The 21,622-nt window shown below is 42.4% G+C and overlaps 1 protein-coding gene across 8 annotated transcripts in view; it reads left to right on the forward strand.

Moving 5' to 3' along the window:
* Positions 1-21,622, forward strand: part of TMTC1 (transmembrane O-mannosyltransferase targeting cadherins 1) — a 263,389-nt gene that overhangs the window by 172,540 nt on the left and 69,227 nt on the right. For 7 of the 8 annotated variants that reach the window (XM_019935766.3, XM_073788882.1, XM_073788883.1 and 4 more), the window contains 2 exons: positions 12,928-13,095; positions 20,550-20,663. In XM_019935766.3, coding sequence (XP_019791325.1) covers positions 12,928-13,095; positions 20,550-20,663 — 282 coding nt within the window. The remainder of the gene's footprint in view (positions 1-12,927; positions 13,096-20,549; positions 20,664-21,622) is intronic. The other variant, XM_073788881.1, reaches the window with a different exon arrangement.

Genomic DNA, 21,622 nt, shown 5'->3' on the forward strand with positions numbered 1-21,622 from the left:
GGTTTTGTCTGTAGGACTCCTGATTCGAAGTGGAATCTGTATTTATTCTTCACTTAACAGATATTCACAGAGCGTCTGTCCCAGGCATGCTCTACTACAATCTGAGGCTGCAAAAATAAGTGAATCTCAGGTTTTTTCCCCTCAAAGAGTTTATTAACTGCTGATTAAAAACAAAATAGTGTCTTCCACTCTAATCGTTTAACAGAGCTGGATATTCTTTAAAATAGTATCATACTCAGTAAACATTAATTGTATCAAAATTTTATTGAACCTTTATTATAGGTCAGTCACTATGCTAAGCATGTTATATTTATCAGTTAATGCATGCTGTATGTGGTGGTTCACAGCATGTTCCTGCAGTCAGAGTGTGACATGAGTGTGATGTCACAAAGCCTCTGTTTCCTCATCTGTGTCAAATGAAGATAATAGCACCCAACTCAGTGAGATTTTAATGGCATTAAATGAGATGGCCATTTATAAAAATGTTTTGTATAAAAAACTTATAAAATGCTTTATATTGTACATGTTCAATAAATAGCAAGTGTTATCGCTGATATCAGCTTTCTGATGTAGCTAATACCATTATAGCCATTTTACAGAAATAAAGCCTGGGCTCTGAGAGGTTAAATAACTTGCCCAAGTGACATAGCTAGTAAGTGGCAAAGCAGTGGCATAGAGATCCTTGTCTGCTGACAGATCTGGCACCTTCCAGGTTATGTTGCTTCTCTGATAGTAACGTCTCCTCAATTGAAAAAGGTGAAGAAAATACGAACACAGGAAAGTACTTTCAGCTCAACTCCATTTGGAAATCAGCGCAGGATACTTTCAAGAGTCCTGAGATCTGAATCCACAGCACTTGGTGTTCTGAGTGCATGTGTGGTAAGATTTTCTAATCCAAATACAGGAGAAAATGTTTTGAGGACATAAAGGGCTGGAATTTTAAACAAGAGGTTAAATTTCATTCTTCTGGAAGAGAGCCTCGGGTAAACATTATAGAAGCCCATAATATTGTCATCAACCCTTTGTGAGCTGTCTTATGTAAAGTCAGGGATTTCTGTCGCCCAGGTAGGTGTGTCCCCCAAACACCCAGAGAATCATGCCAGCTCGGGCTCTTCCTGTGCTGCCATATCTTCAATAGAACTTTCTGTGACTCCATTTCTTTTCTCTAAAACAGACAAAGTCATGCCCTGCCCTTTTTCCACTAGGAGTAAGCTGATTTGGATTAAAATAAAAGTTTGAAATATAAAGAAAACATCAGTATTACCAAGAGCAAGTGCCTGCCTCTCAGAACCCATTTGGATTTTGCTGCATTTGGCAAACTTGGTGCAGAGTCACCCAAAATCAATTTCAGGAAACCGGTCTTCATCAAAAAGATGGCTGCCCTTTTCTCTCCACGTTCCCGCATCTGTGCATCGTCGTGCTGATGTCAAGCACCCATCATTTTCCGAGGGTTTGTCTTTACTGCGCAGCGTCTCCTGGATTCGTATCCATATCATCACTGTGCCCAGCCAGGCCTCTTTCCCCCTCCAGAGCCGCGGTCTTGGCAGATGCCAAGGCCATGTGACTAGGAAGTGGAAGTGTCTCCTGCCCCTTATAGGTGGTCCTGGAGGCTGAGGAAGAGGGCACGTCACTAGTCCAGGTACACAGCTCTGAGCACAAACCTGAGAGTTTAACTCAAATTTGGGGGAACTGGGGTTGGAGGAAGCCGAGGAGTCTTTGAGAGAGCCATTGTACCTCTCACAAACCCCAGCCTTCCTTCACAGTCATTGTTGTAAGTAGCACCATAAGGGAGCTGTTTTTCTTTGTTTGTTTATTTTTTTAATTAATTTATTTATTTTTTTATTTTTATTTTTATTTTTGGCTATGTTGGGTCTTCGTTTCTGTGCAAGGGCTTTCTCTAGCTGTGGCAAGCGGGGGCCACTCTTCATCGCGGTGCGCAGGCCTATCGCGGCCTCTCTTGTTGCGGAGCACAGGCTCCAGATGCGCAGGCTCAGTAGTTGTGGCTCACGGGCCCGGTTGCTCCGCAGCATGTGGGATCTTCCCAGACCAGGGCTTGAACCCGTGTCCCCTGCACTGGCAGGCGGACTCTCAACCACTGCGCCACCAGGGAAGCCCCAAGGGAGCCGTTTTAATTATGGTGCTGGATTCCATTGTTATCTAAAATTGTGCAGCTGAGTCAGAAATCAAAACCTATGTGGGGAAACTTCTGTGCTGTGGCTTTAGAGAGTTTCTAATGACTTCATCGGAGGCAATTTATACATGCTGACAGTTTTCATGAAAATGGGGACTTTTCTCCAAAAAAGATTTTACTCAGCAGAGACCAGCCTCCCCCATCTCAGTGGAGAATGGTAGACAGTTGGGTAAGGAGCTGCTGGAATCTTCCTCAGGGCTGCAGAGAATGTTGCAGACGCTGCAGGCATTCCTTGGAAGGTGCCAGAGCACCAGGTGATGCCCGGTGCATTTAATAAACCTACACGCTGGCTTCCACGATGCTGAAGGATGTGTCCAAGCCTTTTATACACACGAGAATCTTCTCTGCACGGAAGATTCTCTTCTCTCCTTCCATTATTGACCTTGACAAGAAAGAGCCATTCTCCGTAGCATTCGTACCCAAGTGCTTTGAGGAAAACATGTACTCTGTGGCTTTCTTGAAAATTCAAATCATCATCTTTATGCAGAAAATCCATGTTGTCTCGAAAACTTCAGCAAACAAGAGGAAGATGAAATAGAAAGCTCAGTTGGTAGGTGAACTTCCTACTCATTAAATATTCAAGGTAAGGAGCAAGTTTCCAGCCTTGGGATCCCATCCATGAACATTACAGAGGTCACGTCCACCCTCACCAAAGCCCAGGCGAGTTTCCTATATTTTTGGTATTAAAATATCCCAGGGAGCTGGTTTGGCCATTTTACAAGAAAAGCCCAGAACGAGTCGGACCAACAGTGCTCTTTCATCCTCTGCCTTTCTGCCTGACAATGAACAAGCCACTTAAATCTTCTAGCTTCTGTTCTCCCTCCATCCTAACCTAGCACAGACCCAAAATATCACCTGCCTCTCACTTGCACTTTGAAATCTGTGGATAAAAGGGACAGAAATGGGCAATTTATTTGGCACTGCATGGCTTTAGGGTCAGAGTTTTACCACCAAAAGAAATTGGAATAATCTTTTCTTCTGGTGATAAATGCCAATTTTATGGATGTCTTTTTTGAACAGGCAGGAGAGTTTGGGGCTTAAATCATTCTTTCACAGAAGTTTTGATCTCTTATTCTTATCTCAAGAGAAGCGTATAATTTAATGGCTACTTTTTTGTATTTTATAAAAACCACATTAGAATGCTTCAAAGGACTAAAGTTTCTTAGAATCGATGAAGCAGAAATAGTTGTTGAGAGCTCTCCAATAAAGTTGTAGAATGTGATCAGAGATCCATTCACATGCCAGATTAAGGGTGATTTATTCGCTTCAGTGCCAAAGAGCAAATTCCTAAACTACTTTAAGAAAACATGAATGAGTGGTGAGGGGAAAAGAATGGACAGAAGTAAGTGAAGGCAGAACCAATGATGTGGATGGAACTGATCAAGAAAAACTGGGATCACAGAAGGAGAAGTTAGACCACCTGTGTTTGAGGGAAGAAAGAAAATTTTTAAATTGCCCTACTCTTAGAAAGAGATGCCATTTGTTTTGTATAGTTCCTAAGCTAATGGACACATCAGACATGGAGAAATGGAAGACAAGTGACTCTTTTCCATATTCAATTTTGAGAAATACCTTCAAATCACACCTATTAATTCTAAATGGAAGTTTTAATCTTACACAGGTTGCTATTGAAATAGTACTGCAGTATTCATTCCTCAGGATGCAAAGTGAGAAATGTCACCTCTGAAATAACACGACCCCTGTTATCTGACACGGGGGATCCCTACTGATGAGCCATCTATGCATATGCTCCTTCAGAGCTGCTGGAAGAGAGTGATGATTATTTGGGAGCGAATCAAAGTTTTGCCAAATACTCAAATCATCAGAGAAATCATTTGATATCAATAAAACCTTACTTTAGCAAATCCAGTAGAAGGAGAACTGACCTGGGAATCAACACAGCCCAGTCTGTCCTGTGCTGCCTGACTGTCCTGGGGGAATCACTTTCGTATCTGTAAAACCTGAGTGTTGGCCTTGCCCGGTAATCCCCTAATGTTGCTTAGATCTTCGTGCCACAGTTGTCTCTGGACTGGCCAAACTGGGGGGTGAGGAGAGAAAGAAAGATAATGCAGTGAGTTTTTCATAAAGTTAAATCAATTCATTTAAAAAATTATGAAAGTATATGTTTCCTATATTTTTGGTATTAAAATATCCTTTCTCGGGCTTCCCTGGTGGCGCAGTGGTTAAGAATCCGCCTGCCAAGGCAGGGAACAGGGGTTCGAGCCCTGGTCTGGGAGGATCCCACGTGCCGTGGAGCAACTAGGCCCGTGCGCCACAACTACTGAGTCTGCGCTCTGGAGCTCGAGAGCCGCAACTACAGAAGCCCACGCGCCTAGAGCTTGTGCTCCACAGCGGGAGAGGCCACCATAGTGAGAGGCCCACGCACCACAGCGGAGAGTGGCCCCCACCCACCGCAACCGGGGAAGGCCCACGCGCAGCAAGGAAGACCCAACACAGCCAAAAATAAAAAATAAATAAAATAAAAATAAATAAATTTAAAATATCCTTTCTCTTCCTGCATGATGAGAGCAGGAGGGGATATACAGCCCTCCATTAGTTCCTCCTCCCCCACCCAACTCCCTCCTTTTGGTCATTTTGCTGGTTTGGGAAATCTGAACTCCAGTTACCATAGTGCTGCATGGTCTCAAAGGTCCCTTTCAGCTCCCAAGTTCAACTCTTTGTGACTTAGAATAACCTTGTGGAAAGCATGAATTTTTCCTCTTAGGAGTTGAAACACATATTCGTCCTGCTCAGTTTCAGCAAGATGCCCAAGTAGGGGAAGGGGGACATGTCCCCTGGGGGGAGGCAGGAGCAAAGAAGAAGTTCATCTGCCACGAGGACAGGCTCTCTGAAGGGCCTGGCAGTGGGCACTAGGGGATGGTCTGGGCAGCACTGGTGTGGGGCCTCCTCCGTGAGCTGATAGGGTGTCCTCATAAGCAGCAGGAACATGTGTTGCTTAGAAGTTCCCATGGCCAAGCATCAGTGAGGAGTATGTGCCAGTAGGAAATAGGAGCCTAACCACTGGGGCGGGGCAACAAGAGCAATGGCGGATGCCCCGTCCATGGGGCCATGGTGCAGGCAGCTTATCAAGAGAGCTTGCACCCATGAGAACAGGTCAGACGCTTGTGTATCCGTATCAAGTCGTGAGGAGAGACTCGGGAATTGTGCTGAAGCCTAATATCGAAACCGGGCTCAGAGCACAGGTAAGGTTGCTCACAGGGTGACTGGCACTGAGTCCAGTGTGTCCCTCTGTCCCCCTACACTGGGTTTTCAAAAGTCCATTAAAGTTGTTCCTCAGAATACCATGGGGTAAGGATGGGAAGATTTGACTTCAATGTGTTCATCCCCTTGAGACCTGAACTCAGAAGAGGAATGAGATCTGGGAGGTAGACGTTGTCCGGGGAGGGCTACTTTCCAGGGCAGTGCCCAGGTAGGGAGGGTCCTGGGGCTGCACGGGACTTGGTAATGATCACCAGGTCATGGTGAGGGTGAGTGCTGTATGAGTTCTTCCTTCCAGGAAGGAAGCAGCAGGGCTTTGCTGAGGGACTCAACTGACTGTGTTACAAAATTGGAGATTGTAGGTCACATAGAACAGAGCAATGGTGGGAATGAGTGAGCTGAGAGGAGGTCAGTGTGCTCATGGGCTGAGGATCAGTTGGCCAATCTGTTGTGCTCAGCCAATGGCACAAAGTGAGGATAAACTTGAACAGTTATTTACTAGACTGGAATCATGGCCTTACTATTAGAGAACCCTGTTAGTTATAAAAGATGAATGTTTATGTCCGAGTCCTTAATGGAGAACAGCAAATGTCTTGGAAACCAGGATTTGAACGTAAAATTTGGAGAGTAGAATCTGAATTCAGATGAGACTAAGTGGAATAATATATGTGCAAATTGCTGTAAGCTATGCTAGGTAATTGCAAGTCATTATTTCAGTCTGCCTTGTAAAAATGAGGAGATTGGGTGAGTCAAAGTGGAAGGAAATCAACGTAGCAGAGTATAGTCCTCTCCTTCCCAGCCCTTTTCCCCCTCCTCCTTCAGTACTATAAACCTCTGTTTCCTTTTTAACTTCATGCGCTCAAAAGTGAACAACCCCAAAGGAAAAAAAAAACTCAGCTCATGACAATGAGAACAGATTGGTGGTTGCCAGAAGCAGGGAATGAGGGGTGGGCAAAATGGGTGAAGGGGGTCAAAAGGCACAAACTTCCAATTATAAGTTAAATAAGTCCTGGGCATGTAATGTTTAGTTAATAATACTGTATTGTATGTTTGAAAGTTGCTAAGAGAATTAGATATTAAAAGTTCTCATCACAAGAAAAAGAAATCGTAACTGTGAGGTGATGTGTGTTAACTAGAGTGATTCTGGTGCTCATTTTGCAATATACAGAAATATCAAATCATGATGTTGTACACCTGACACTAATATGATGTCATATGTCACTTATATCTCAATGTTTTAAAAAAGTGAACACCCCTAACTTAGCAGGCTAGCATTCTGAAACATAAAACTGGAGAAGGTTATGAAACGTGCCCCTGGGAGTGGAGGAGAGACTAGCTTGTGGGTATCACACACCCAGTCACCTGCCTGGAGGGTGTGAATGGATTTAAGTGTTGCCATTTCAACCTCCCTTCCATTAAGACCCCTTGTCGTGAATCTATTTCTTTCCTTTGCTCTTGGATTCTGTGCTGGGAAATACATCTCAAACCAGTGACTTCTTATACAAATTTTAGTAATCTTAAAATATCCTCCCCACTGTTTTAGAAACCTGGATAGTCTTGCCCTCATGAGAGTTGGGACCACCATTTTGTATGTTTGTGTTTTCTCATAATACCCAGAAAAATAGATGCTTCATTGGAGAGTATTGTAGAAAATTAAAGAACACTGGACATATGACAGAGCATGTACAGTCAGGTCTGTGCTAATATAGGGGAAGAGACGAGGGGATGGCAACAACTAGTGAATTGTCCATTAATGCCTTTGCTTCAAAAGTGAAGATGCCTGACTCTATGGTGGTTTATGGAAGAAATGGCAGCATTCAGGTCCTAGAGCTGAGTATACCGTACGAGGGTTGAGAAAGGTTGTTTTTCTGACTTTTTAGAATTAGATTCAGAGTGACTTGGGAGGTGCTTGGCTTTGGCCAAAAGGCCTCTCAGGCCCAGATGGAAAATTTGTTGTGGCTACTGGAACCAGGCTGAGAGGGAAGTAAGCCAGGCTCGGGTGAAGGTGCTTGCGAAGGGAAACACCGCACCCCGAGTATGAACAGTACTGCTGGTGATAAGTCATCTTTGGGCTCGACTTGGATTGATTCATTTTTAAGTTCACTTTTGTTTCCATGTTAGTTTCCGGTACCTTCCACCGCAATGTTCAATCACACTTAGGAAGCAGCCCCTCTTACATGCAGGTGCTTAGCCTGAAAAAATGAATAAAACAGTACTCTATCCTTAAAAACTGGCCCGAACTTCCAAACAGTTAATGCTTTATTTCTTATCAAAGTTGAATACAAAAGCCTCTTCATTATGCGTTAATTCACCGAAGAGTTTATGTTTTTCATTTCCTTCACTTTCACAAAGATAGACAGAATAGGGAAAGATTTGAAATGGATCTAAGGGAAGATTTGCTTAGTGCTTTTTGTGGTCGAGGTTTATGAACGTTCATTAACTTAAATATGTGGCCATATGTATTTCACATATGACCAGTGTACCTTGTTTTCTTCAGTAGTTTGTTCTATAAAAATGATGTATGAGTCATACCTTTCAGAAGCCAACAATATCGTACAAGGTATTTTGAAGTTTTAAGGGTGTTCTTGGTGGATGCTCTTAAAAGACTTACATTGTCCTGTAAATTAGACAGTTTGGGTCAATCTGGACTTTGATAAACTAGGTTTCTTGAGGTGTATTTACATATCTACCACATATTTTATTGATGTAGTAATACACACATGAACACATAGACACTGCCCTTGAGAACACCGATACCTTGTATTCAGTTCACAGAGCACACCCACATATATTATTTCATTTACTCCATGCAACAACCTTTCAAGGTAGCTGCATTTTAAGCTGCCTTGAAGGCAGGCAATATTTAGCCCTTGTAATACAAACAACTAAGGCCCGATAAGGCTCTGTAAGGAAATCTGTTGCACAGAGCTCACCAGTGGCAGAGAAGAACCCAGCTTTCTAGACCCAGTTCTAGACTCTTTATTCTCCAATGAAATCCTTCTCCTCGCTGCAAAGCCCCAAAGTCTGCACTAGAACACTTTTGTTCCACTACACCTAGTAGTGCTCTAGTTACCTTAGGAAGTTACTACATTTACAGGAGCCAAATACAGAGTTATCTGTTTCCACCTGGAATACATGTAAACTGCACATTTCCTGCCTTCTACTCTATTTAGCAGAAAATAATGCCCTAATAATATTGTTATTATTATAACATAATATTAATGCTATTTATTGTTTAGTGTGTATCATCAATTGTGCACAGTGTAAAATTATTATTCCCTTTTACAAAATAAGAAAATTAAGAACCGGGTAATAAATAATTTGTCTGAAATCAAACAACAGTAAGTGTCAGAACTGAGAGGCAAACGGGTTTTTTTCTGATCCAGACCCTGCCTTACTTACCACTGGAGGTCTCATAAATTTTAGAGCTGGTAGGTGAGCTGGGAGGTTGAGAGGAAGCATGTCATCTTCAAAGAGGTAAAAGAGAATTAGCAGGCTCTCAGGAGGTGAAAGCAAAGGGTTTTTCTCCCAGTTTGCTCCATAGGTAATGCCGAGAAAAGAACAGAACAAATCTATTTACGGAGAAGTGAATGTAAAGATGCTTTTCATACCCAGCCCAGCACCCCTAGGATGGGGAGTTAAGGAAATGCATGAGAGATACCTTTTTCTTGGAATGGGAATAAACTCTCACATCCAAATGCATTCAGTCTTTTGGGAAATTTCCCCATCCATCAAGTGTTTGAGATAAAAAAGAAAAGGCAAGAAATGGGGACACTAATGAACCTGGGCCAGCTTCCAGGTTCAATCTGATCTGAGGAGCCACCATTGTCTCCCTGGGGCTTCCTGTGCTATAGCGTCAAACACCTATTTGGGGCTCATGGTTCCAGGGCTTTATTGTTTAACCATTTGGGGTCAACATTCATGAGACCAGAATAAGATCTGAAGGTCAGATAATTTGCCAGATGGGGATTCAACAGATCAACATGAAGTTCATTAGGGACATGTTTCATTTAAACTATCTAAAGTTGGGAATTTTTTAGAGTAATAAAATAGGAAGAATGTGTCTGTCTTGTATCATTAATGCTATTTATAGATACTCTCAGTGGGTTGTTTGAGCTTGTTAAAAGGTAGAATTTCAATTCTACTTAATAGCAAAACACTTCTCTTTGCTGCATATAATAAAACAAAAAGTGAAGCCGTAACAAACATCATAAAATACTTGGCCCAGTCATAGAAAATTGTCATCTCTCCAGGGTTGATGTAAATGGGAAGGGGAAATGTTGTTCTTTTATCACTTAAGAGCGTGAAAGTACATTTGTACTGTCTACACGACGACTAACTACTCAAAGTTCTCAAACAACAGGTTTAAACATTTTCGATTCAGATTTGAAAGGACAGACGTTGTTGATTGATATTTCCTATTCAATTCTCTTTGGATTTGCATTTTTTAAAGCAGAGATGCAGCTTCCTTTAGTTTTTATAAGCACTGTGGGCTGAGCAGCTTGTCAGTAAAATCCATTCAAAATTGCAGATCCCTGTGGCCTGTGAACAAGAGATCATCTCTGTGCTGCTTTCTCTGGGACAGCCGTGGTGCCCCTCAAGCGTGCTTTGAAAATGTTTCTCGGTACTGAGCTAAGCCATTCAGCAGCCAGCTGGGCTCTTGGTTCTCCAGGTTATGATGTTGGCAGTTGTCAGTGGTTTACACTGACTCCTTTGGGCTCTCTGGGGAGGTCTCTGGTCAGAGCCCAGATTTTCCTTAACCAGGTTAAGCAGACCAAACTGGAGTCTGGTTTCATTTCCCTGGAGGTCAGAAAAGTATGTAGTTTCTCATTTGCTTGATTTTCCACTTTCAGAATGAGGACTTGCCCTGCCCCAGTAATGGAGAGAGCAGTCCTATCCCCCTGCAGCTAAGATCTGCAGTAAAGCAGATGTTGAAAGATGAAATGTCATAATAGAGAAGCATCTTAATCTCTGATATTGTGTTCAAGTTTTTAAGAATGTGATACCCTCTAAGAAATTTGCAAACTTAAGTGGAGATGATTTTATATGGCTTAGCATTTCTTTAAACCATATGTCAATACAAGGACTTCTGAAAAAAAATGATTCTGTTACTTGATCCCGATGCCTGTGCTGAGTGGAAGGAATGGTATTCTCCTTCGTTTTGGCTGTAGCAGGGCTCAACAACTGCGGCCTGTGAGTGGAATCTGGCCCATCGCCTGTTTTTATAAATACATTTTGTTGGAACACAGCCATGCCCATTCGTTTACATAAGTGTCAATGGCTGCTTTCCTGCTACGAAGATAGAGTTGACTAGGAAGGACAGAGCCCATATGGCCTGAAATATTTACTCTCTGGCCTCTTACAGAAAAAGTTTGCCCACTCCTGAATTATAGCACGGCGTTAGGGCTGTGGGACTTCTGATCTGACTCTATTCCTAGCTTTTGGAGCTATGGGCAAGTTATTTAAGTCCTCTAAGCTTTAGTTTCCTCATTTATGAAGTGGGAGATACTGAGAATTGAGTTTTTTAATTAGATAATATATTTAAAGCCAGTACTGTCCTTGTTCCAGACCCTACAAGTATTGGACAGGCCCACATAAAGATCTTAGCACAGTGCCCGACACGTAGGGAGTACTCAACAAACATGCAAACGTACAAAATAGCTAATCTGGTTGCTGTCATCTTCATTATCCTCGTGTTCTGCCACTTGGTGGCCGTTGCTCTGGAGCTGTTGGAATCCCAGTGTTTCCCTTCCCCACCGCTCTGCCAGATGACAGCTGTTTCCTACAAGGAGGCAGTTAATGACCATTGAGATGTCATGTATGGAGTGATTGGGAAGGAAGTAGGTGAAGCTGTGTGATAAGGTGTGAGGAACACAGCAGTCAAGGCAGAACCCCAATGTCAGGACAGCAGGTGGAGTTTGGGCTCTGGAATCTGGAATTCCGGGGGTTTTGTCTTTGCTCTACTGGACATGAGCTGTGTGACCGAATTCAGCAAATGCGTTCGCTTCTCTTCTTCAGTGTCTTCAGGAGTTTAATGCTGCTAACAGTGACCCCCAGGGATATAAGGATGAACTGAGCTCCTGTAGAGAATGTACTCGGCACATAAGATGTGCTCAATTAACATTGCTCCTCAGAGGTGCTGTTTTACGAACGCAGGGGGAGAAGAGAGCGGGCACAGGGGATCTGGGTGCCTGCAGGGTGCGCCCCCTGCATTTCAGTATGCTCTTCACATGTCACTTTTTCAGTGAGGCCTCCCCTGACCGCCCATATGAATATCTCACCTTCCTTCCCCTCCTGGTCTCCCTCCTTCACTTTCCTGCTTGATTTTTCTCCACCTAATGTGTCATATTCAGTGTGACCTACTCTGGGTCTTACTTGCTTGGTGGCTGTTTTCCCATCCATGTGAGTTCCAGGAGGATAGGAATGATTGTTTTACCCACTGATAACATTCTTGGTGCCTGTGACAGTGGCAGGCACATAATCTGTGTTTTACTCATAATTGTATTTTTAGTGCTCAGCATGCTGCCAGTCACATACTAGAGAGAGAACAAATAATTAATTGAACAAGTAAATGAGTTATATTAATTTAGGGCTTCTTATAGTATTAGTGTCTGACTAATATAGGATTTCTTTACACAAGCTTGCTTCATTGTTAAAATATTCTATAATAATTTGTATTATCGTCTTTGGAAAGAAATGAGTTTTGACTAAAATACACACAGCACAATGAGTACAGACTAAATGTGTTTTTCTGAGGCCAGTCGGCAGGCAGGAAGCCTCTCTGCAGGTGCGCAGGTGATGCGAGGGACCACATTCCATCCACCAAGCCTAAGCTTTTAGAGATGTGCTATCAACGTGCCAAAGCCCCACTCCGGTAACGTGAGGGATTCTTCGAGTCTGTTGGGAAAGCTGAGCCAGAATCAGCATGAGGATCGGATCAGTGCAGCTTGTCTGTGATAGGCTGCACGCTGTGAGGCTCAGAAGCCCGCCTGTGGGAGGATCTTCCTTCAGCGTAAGGACTTTGGCCAGAATGGGGATATACTAGGTGGCACGTCCAGAGACCAAACTCAATGCCCCTTGGTGACCAGCATCCCTTCCAGGACCTGATAGTCCCCCCCAGGGACTGTCTCCCACAAAGCCTCAGGGTCCAAATTTGAACACATGGTGCCAGTAGGGTTATACAATGTCAGGAACATAAGGGAGCCTGAGTCAGAGGGTCCAGTCAAGACCCAAGACACACAGGATGGACTTTTCTGGATGCCTGAGCTGCAGAAATTCAGGGCAATGTGAGCCTGCAGGGTGAACCTGTCATTCTCCACACTTGTGCCAGAGAACTAGCCAGTGTGCCGGTAGAGCCCATTTGAGCTCTAACGTGGAAATGTGTCAGGCAGGGCGGGTTATGTCTGTGTTTTCTATCACAGGACAAGCTCTGTTTGAAAAGTTAGTTGCATGGGATGGAATACTCAGGGGCCTCCATTGCACCCCAAAGTCACCTGCTTCTCCGCCCTCTTTTCCAGCATGGGCTACTGCATCCTTTTCGTGCATGGAATGAGCAAGCTGTGCACATGGCTGAATCGCTGTGGGGCTGCCACCCTGAGCGTGTCCACTGTGCTGCTGCTGCTGCTTTTCTCCTGGAAAACCATGAAACAGAATGAAATTTGGCTGTCGAGAGAGTCCCTATTCAGGTATGACTAGAGGGTTAAAAGGGAATCTCTTCCCATTTATTTCTTTGCTGACGCATTTGTTTCCCAACAAACGAGGCGACATGGATCTGGCAATATTTATTAATCCAGAAACGTTTTTTAGTAAAGTTTTAAATGGAAGATGTCATTTTATTTTGGGTTTTAACTTTAATTTTTTAAATGGTATTATATAAAATTTTACGGGAGCTCACTGTAAGTGAATTAATGGAAATAAGGCTCATGGGAAGGTTTTTGGGTCTGTGAATTGAGATGGAAAGTCTTGATAATGAGCTGGGCTGTAAAATCAGCCATCAACAAAATAAGATTGGTCAGTAAGTCCAATTGCATTGTTCAGCTGAGTGAATGAGAAAGGTGAGCACACAGCCAGAAGGAAGAGAGATGCAGAATATTCCAGGATATTAAGTTGTGATCTGTAATCTAGTTGCTTTGTTTTGAACATTAATCGTGAGCAAGGAAGTGAAAGACTTTTTCACCTCGTGGTAGGTTTTTATGTGGTGTAGAAGCTGTTTCTGAATATAACAATGCCAGTTTATAGCCCTAGCTTGTTGTAAAGTATAAAACATCCTTTGGGTTGCTCATCATGCCGTGTTTCTGGGCTTAGTCTGTCTCCTTGATGTCATAGCCCTGGTGACCTTCACCTGGCCTCCATGGCTCAGCCACACCTGGCCTCCCAGCAGTATTTCCCAGTCTCCCAGGGGTCCCCAGTCTTTGACCCCTTCCAGCTTCTGTCCTCACTTATGACCCAGTTGGCCAGTTCTGTCAACGTGGTTTTAATTTGGTTCCCTAATCAGCCAGTACCCAACACTTATTCTTTGGAGGCAAACAACTGAAACAGAGTTGGAATCACTTTCAAAAGCAGAAAATATGGAAAGAGCATAGGAGAGCACACAGAATTGGGGAGTAGATGAGGAAGCAAGCATGTAGCAGACGGGAAACAGGTGTCTGGATAGTCTGTCTTGAGGGGACCTGGGCACCTGCAAAGGAATGAATGGAGGGTAAATGTACCCCAATTTTCTCTCTCTTCCATCACAGTCCTAGGAAAAGAAAATCCTCTGACTAAGCCTGAGCTTAGGTCGTGTGCCTGCCCCTTGTCCCCACTAGGGCACTGAGGTGACAGAACTGGCCAAAGACGCTCCCCTGACTTCCATGGGGGGAGTTAGGGCGGGCAGAGCCCCTGGGCTTCCACTGAGATGTCACAGCAAGAGGGAATTCCCCACAGGAAACCCAAGCACCGGAAAAGGACACAGACTCTGGGCTGCCAGAAGTGAGTGAATGAGTGAATGAACGAATGAAGGAGTAAGACACATGTTCACTGTACTCCTCTACCGTTTTAAAACAATATATCTGATTTTGCTATTTGGCAATTTAACTTTCTTTAATAGAAAAAAATTAGTCTGGCATGCATGCACGTCTTATCAGTTTATTTACTGTTACTATATCATTATCATTGTCACCATCATTACTTCAGGGGGTACTATAGGGACCTGTTGCCCTGTGGGTTTTTTTCTAGGAATTGTATATCACTTTTAGGCTTCAGATTCTGTTCCGTCCCCGTCATACCCCCAACCTCAGTGCAGTTCTCACAGACTACAATGGACTTGTTCCCTCTTACTGCCCACTGCTGAGGTCATTCTGTAAACACAGGGGCATGGAAGTTCAGGAATATAACTTCCTCCTGGTTTCTGTTGGCTTAATTCATTTTTTCTTTCACTTTCAATAGTCAGTGCTTTTATGAGAAACTTTAAAATGATTCTGCCCCGTGTTAAATCCTTTCCTTGAATAAAGGTACTAAGATTGATTGTATTTTCTAATGATGTTTACTGCTTAATCAGTGCAACTCTGAGGAAGGATTTTGGCAGACAGCATTTTATCTCAAGGACAACAAGTTAGTGTTCAAACCCTGTACAGCTGATGCCAGCAATTTAAAAAAAAAGGAAAACAGAAAAACAAAAATCTCATTGACCTTGTATGCAGAGGCTTCTGGTTTTTTAGATGGAAGCATGTAGGAAGTGAACAGTTGATTACTAAAACACAGGCATCCCACATATGTGCTTAAAGAGACTTTGTGTCTTGAGAGGCCTTTGGTGATCAAATGGAATTTTGTGTAATGTGCAAATCAAAGCTATCAATAATTTTTAGAAAACTTTTCCTGTTATAATTTATTTATGTCCTGGGGAAACTTTTAAGTATCTGAGGCTTTAAGTTTATTCTTTTTCCTTCAAGACCAGCTGTTTATATGTATTCATCTTTCCTGAGTAATGTTCAAATCAGTTGAACATTTACCAAGAATCTTTGAGGCAAGATAGGATTAGTGGCTGGTGTGGGGTCTGGAATGAGGCTTTCTGGCTTTCCTCCAAGTTCTACCATTTAATAGCTGTGTGATCGTGGGTGAGTTACTTAACCACTCCATGCCTTAGTTCCTTTATTTTAAAATTTAGGAGTTTGGGATGAACATATACACACTACTATATATAAAATAGATAACCAACAAGGATGTACTATATAGCACAGGGAACTATATTCAATATCCTGTGATAAACCATAATGGAAAAGAATCTGAAAAAGAATATATATATATATATATACATATACGTATATATGTATAATTGAATCAATTTGCTGTACACCTGAAACGAACACAACATTGTAAATCAGCTATACTTCAATTAAAAAATAAATTTTAAAAAAGGAAAAATTTTTTAAATTTAGAATAATGATAGTGTCTATCTTCTGGGTGTACTATAAGAATAAAGAAGTATGTGAAAGATGCATAGGGCAGTATGATAAACACTGTGTAAGGCTTTCATATTGCTCTGCACTGTGTTCTAGGACATGAGAGAGCAGGGCGTGGGGCGAGATACTAGAGGAGCCTGAAGTCTGGATGGGAGTCAGACACATGTACACATTTTAATGTAATGTAGCAGGTGGTAGACAGAGGCAGAGCAGGGTGCTGTGTAAGTGCAGGCAGGTGACTGGGACCAACCCAAGCCTTCAAGGACCATTCTCTTGTAGACCTGAGCTCTGTCTGGAAGGATAAGGAAAGCCTAAATTAGCCATAATGGCCCAAACCAAGAGCTGGCCAACTAAGAAGAAGTTGCAGTAGTTCTAGATGAGGTGATGTCCTTGACAGAGGCCCTGTTTCTGTTTTCTCCTCTATTCCAGACTATCAACCCATTGACCATCCTAGGTCATATGGTCTCGTTGAGGCCTCTCTAATTACATGGAGTGGTTGTGCTTGGCAATACTATGAACGATCTTACAGAATATCTTAGGACAGACCTTTGTGTTAGAGACAATCCAAATTTCAGTCAAATTCCAGGGTTTCCAGCTGAGGCCTCCTGTCACAAAAAAGATCCCACTGAGTGATGTATTTTTAGGAGATACAGATGGAAGTTCCTCCTCACAGCTTTGTACTTTTATTGGCAAAAACCTCACACACAAAAGCACAAGAACCCAGCACTTGTGTCTCATCAGAGGCTCAGAGAGAGAGTAGTTTGTCCAAGACGACATCGCTGTGAAAAGGAGGTGTCAGGTTTGAACCCAAATCTGATGTAAAAGCCAAAGAATACATCTACTTCACCACACCTGTGTTTTGCTTTATGTTTTCTAACTTAAGCTAATCCCAATATAAACAGAGAAAGACAGACAGACAGAGACAGACAGAGACAGAATGAGAGATGTTCATAATCATAGCTGCAAGGTACATTTTCTTTAGTTCCCAGAACAGGAGATTATTCTGCTATCTAACCTGAGGAGAGGGTAAGTGCATAGCTTCTAGTGATAGCCCAGACTTTTATATTTTGGTACCAAAATAACACAATTTGATGAAATCTTTTCTTCCCACGCCCCCAAATCTTCAAAATACTTAGAAAGACAAAGCCAGCATGTTTTCTTTTGCATCCAGTTTGGGGTCTCTCTTAATCCCATTCATGAACTATTTAAGTGATCCGTGGACCACCAGTTAAGAATTTATGGCCTAGATCTTCTTCCCTCCCTGTAGGAAATACATTTCTCTTTCCTCCTCTCTGAATTGCTGAGCCAGAGAGATAAGCAGACCTCCCAGGGCAGAGAACATAAACCAGGGATTGGCAAATTCCTTCGTAAAGGCCAGACTGTAAATATTTGAGGCTTTGTGGGCCCTATGGTCTCTTTTGCAGCTGCTCTGCCATTGTCTCGGGAAAGAGGCCAAAGACATCTATGTAAAAAGGTAAACACATTGATGTGTCTGTGGCCCATCAGGCCATAGTTTGTTTACCAGTGAAATTCTAATGTTTCTAGTATCTTGCGGTACCTTTTTGGTTTATCAAACGTTGACCGACTTCAGGAATGATTGTGACCTTATATTGATCTTGGTTGAAATCTCTGCTCAACTACTTACTCAGTCTGTAACCTTAGAAAATGGTCTTAATCTCTCTGAGCTTCAATTTCCTCATCATATGGGAGGTACAGTAATACTACCCATCGGATAGGTTGTTGAAAGGGCGAGAGGAGATAGCCCATGGAAGTGGACGCTTAGCTCAGCACTTGATTCAAAATGAGCCTCCATAAACACTGGCTAGCCTGATTGTAGCATTGGAAACCTCAGGTTAAACAGGGTCACAATTGAGGAGAGCCATAAATTCTTACTTTCCTTTCCTGTTAACCTCTGGCTGAACATTTTTTTTTAAATGTTTGTTTTCTAATCAGGAATTTGGGGGTGATTCTCCTGACCTATTGTTCCAGTAATGCCAACAAAACAAACTGATGTTCTACAAACTTGGAGAGATACCTGATAGGAGTGGCTTGATATCTCTGTTATTTTTCAAGTCTTCTGCAAACGAGAGGTGTGAGGGAGAAATGCAAAGTGCATGAATTAAGATCCTGAGTTCAAAGGGAGACCTTAATTCATAATCCTTGTTGTAGTTATTAATAGGATTTGGGATCCAGCCCCAGAACTTATGAATCCTACATTTCCTCATGGAGTAAATATGTGTAAGGCTGCACATTCTGTTAAGACAGTTGGGACGACTCAATCACAGCAGCCCAAGAGCAAACTGATGAGGCTGACCCCGGAAGGAGGGAGCAACTTGGCCAGTCAGAGTGACCTGGAAAGTTTTGCCTTTGGTCAATTGTTTATTTTCCTTTTTTTCACAAACTGTTTATTGTAAAATGAGAGACTGGAAAAACGTAGCAGTAAAATATCACAGAGAGAACGTAAAGGTCAAAAACAACAATGGGAAAAGCAGTGTGTTCTTAGGATTTCAGTTACTCCACCCATGCCTGCTTGCCTGCTACAAATATTATTACTTCCAACCTGCCATCACTGAACAATGCCCTCATCTTAGCAAGGACGCTTTTCCACAGGCTGAACTCGGGTGAAACATAGTAGAGCAGCTATGCTAATCACACAGAAGGGAGGATCAATTCCAATAAATATGCCAGTTATATCTATGCTGAAATCAAAGTTACTTTAAAATCTCCCTGTACCATGCACTATTTAGTTCTGCATAGAAAAATCAGACACTTTCCTGTATAGAAATTGGATTTTTTAAAAAGCCATTACTATCACTCTGAACTTGGTCCTGCCCCCATGACCTAATGTACTTTGGGTAATGTCCATTTGAAATGTTATATTAAAATTCTAGCTCTGTGTGTTAGCTGGTGAGCTTTGCCATAAGGTAATTGAAGGAGATTGATGATTTCACTGGCATCCAAATGGCAGCATTTGTAAATCTTTTGTCTTGGGTCAGTGGTTTCCAGTGAGAGGATTCCTCCAATCTCCTCCGCGGAGTCCAATCCTGGCTTCCAGTATGCAGAGTTTTACATGGGTATAATGGGGTGAGGGAGATTCCACTGTTCAGAATATATATTTTCACTTAATCTACCTTGGAGGTACAGCTCTTCTGGCCCTCGACTGTACCTGTTGTTCCTGATCTCTCTGATTCAACTTTTCTAGAGAGTAAACGTCCTGCCTTTTGCTGGGATGGGGAAAGAATAGAGGAAATAGTCACCTGGATGTGCCTGGTGGGGAAGAGGATCTGGGGTCTAACTGCTGTTAATACAGATTTACAGCCCATCTGTTTCCAGCCGCACCCCACACACAGCAAAACATCCTAGCTACTGCCGTGCATTTGACATCACCATAACAGCTCTGTGTAAGGTGAAGTCTGCTGCTGTCACGTGATGCTGCCCTTGGGTTGGTTGCTAGCTGCCCACACTCCCTGTAAATTCTCTCCTCTGGAGAGTTCCTCAAGCACTTGGCCAGTGGATTTTAGGTGGAACAGTCTTTGCTGGTCCTAAGGGACTGGGCTTTTTTTTTTTTGCCTTTGAACATTTTAATTTATTTCTTTTTGAATTAAAACCAATTTTTTTCTTGGTTTATAACGTTAAGGGGCTGTTATTTCAACAAAGATTACAATACCCTGATGTATTATCCTAACAGGTTTAATTTGTATGGCGTTCCCCTAGTGTTCTTACCTTTGAATTAAAAATTAAATGAAAATACGTCACCTAGAAGAGGAAGGGCATTTAAAGTTCAGTTGCCGGAAACTAGGTTGTTATCCTTTCTGCTTCCTCTCTGTCATCACCTGCCCCATTCCAGCATTTAACCCATGTAGGTTCCAGGAGTTTTCTTTCCAGACAGCCCCCAAACCCATCTACCCCTGCCACCACCTCCTTGCAGGTAAGGGAACAGGGACTCTAGGAGCAAAGCCCTTGGGTCAGAATCCCGTCCCTGCCAGTTACCAGCTATCTGATCTCGTGCAGGGTGACTTTGTGAGGCAGCTACAAACGACAGCATGTCTTCCTCCTTGTGTCATCTTCAAAGCTTCAGTGTTACCCTCTGGGGCTCCCCAGGTATCCTGTTTTACCAGCTCGAGCACACTAACACACTCGCCACTTAAGCAAAGTTTTTAACCTTTCTGAGCAAAACCTCCTTTCCTTATCTGCAACTTGTAGAATAATCATACCTGTATTTTTTTTTTTAATTAGCCCTGGTTTATTACATGGGAAGCGTTTATCTCCAGTAAACCTTAGTAGGGAAGTCAGTCTACAGTCATCCCTCTTGTAATGATTTATTTTTATAGACAATCTCAATTTTTTTTTTTAAAAAAAGGAAGGCTATAAATGAAGGAAGGAAGGAAAAAACTGAATTAACCTGAGCATGCTGGGTTGTTCCCCGAAAGACTCATCTCTTACCACATCCTGCCACCTCTGCTTCATGTGCAGTCAGCGTGTTTGTTTAGTTGTGCACAGTTGTGCACAGCCTTCACTGTTTTCCACAGAAACATGTTTAGTAACTCATATAATCCACAAATTTTGGAAGACTTGGCCTTGATGGATGCAATGGACATTTCAAATACAGGTTCATGAAACTGTGAGTAAAACATGAAAGAAACTGACAACATTCTTAAGCAGTACTCTTTGTTACTCATTTTTTAAAATTTATTAATTTTTAGGTCTGGAGTTCAGACTCTGCCCCACAATGCCAAGGTTCACTACAACTACGCCAATTTCCTGAAGGACCAGGGTCGGAACAGGGAAGCCATCTACCACTACAGAACGGCCCTCAAGTAAGCAGCAGATGGGTGTCGGCTGTTGTGTTTCTTAGGCCCTTGTTTATTTCACTCACCCCTCCCAGTATTTGGGGGGTTGTTTGTTTCTCTTGACAGTGAACATCTCCTTGGAGATGGTATAGATCTGGGACTCCAAGTCTTTGGGCTCAGTGTTTGAGTCTAAGTCTACCTTGCTTTTAACTTTTAGTGTTTTCTTGTAAAGATTTCCATTGCTACACATTATGCAGTGAAGTGACACAGTTGAATACACATATACAGACCAATAAGAGTTGGTTGTCAAAAACATACTCGTAAGTTCTCAGGATATTTACTCCAGTGAATTCTTCCCAACTTAGGCTTCCCTCTTTACATAAATATCTAAGAGGGTTTCTATAAAGACATTGGAGTATAAAATAAAATACTCTGATAATTGTATTAAAGAGAAGGAAAATGAGGAGACACTTGACTACCGTATTGGGAATATGTTAATAAGGTATGTATAGAGATAAATATATATATACAGTATATGTTTTTCTAATGTTTTAAAAGTTTTTTTAAATTTAAAATATGAACACCCCTGACACTCTCCTTATGCTCATCCACTGAAAGAGAATATACCAAACATGGCTTTAGAGATGACTTTTAAGGGAAATTCAAATTTAAGGTCTGCGTTACCAGCAGCTGTCTGCATTGCTCTTAGGTACTCTTTTAAATTGCAACTCTGACTTTCAAGGTAGTCTTCCCTAAGAGATCCCAGATAGTAAATGTATTTAACCTGGAACGTGTGGAGGCGTGATAAGCAAACACAGCCTTGGAATCTCCCAATGTGGGCAAATCCTCTCCTTTATTGAATAATGTGAAGCTCACAGGAGTTTTTCAAAGAGGTTTCCATGCCTCTGCAGTATGTCCCACGTTTGGTTGAATTTTCGGTTACTGTTTCACTTTGGGACATGCTCTAAAATATGTGTACCAAACAA

This window comes from Tursiops truncatus, chromosome 11 (genome assembly GCF_011762595.2).
Source record: "Tursiops truncatus isolate mTurTru1 chromosome 11, mTurTru1.mat.Y, whole genome shotgun sequence".
NCBI lineage: Eukaryota > Metazoa > Chordata > Mammalia > Artiodactyla > Delphinidae > Tursiops > Tursiops truncatus.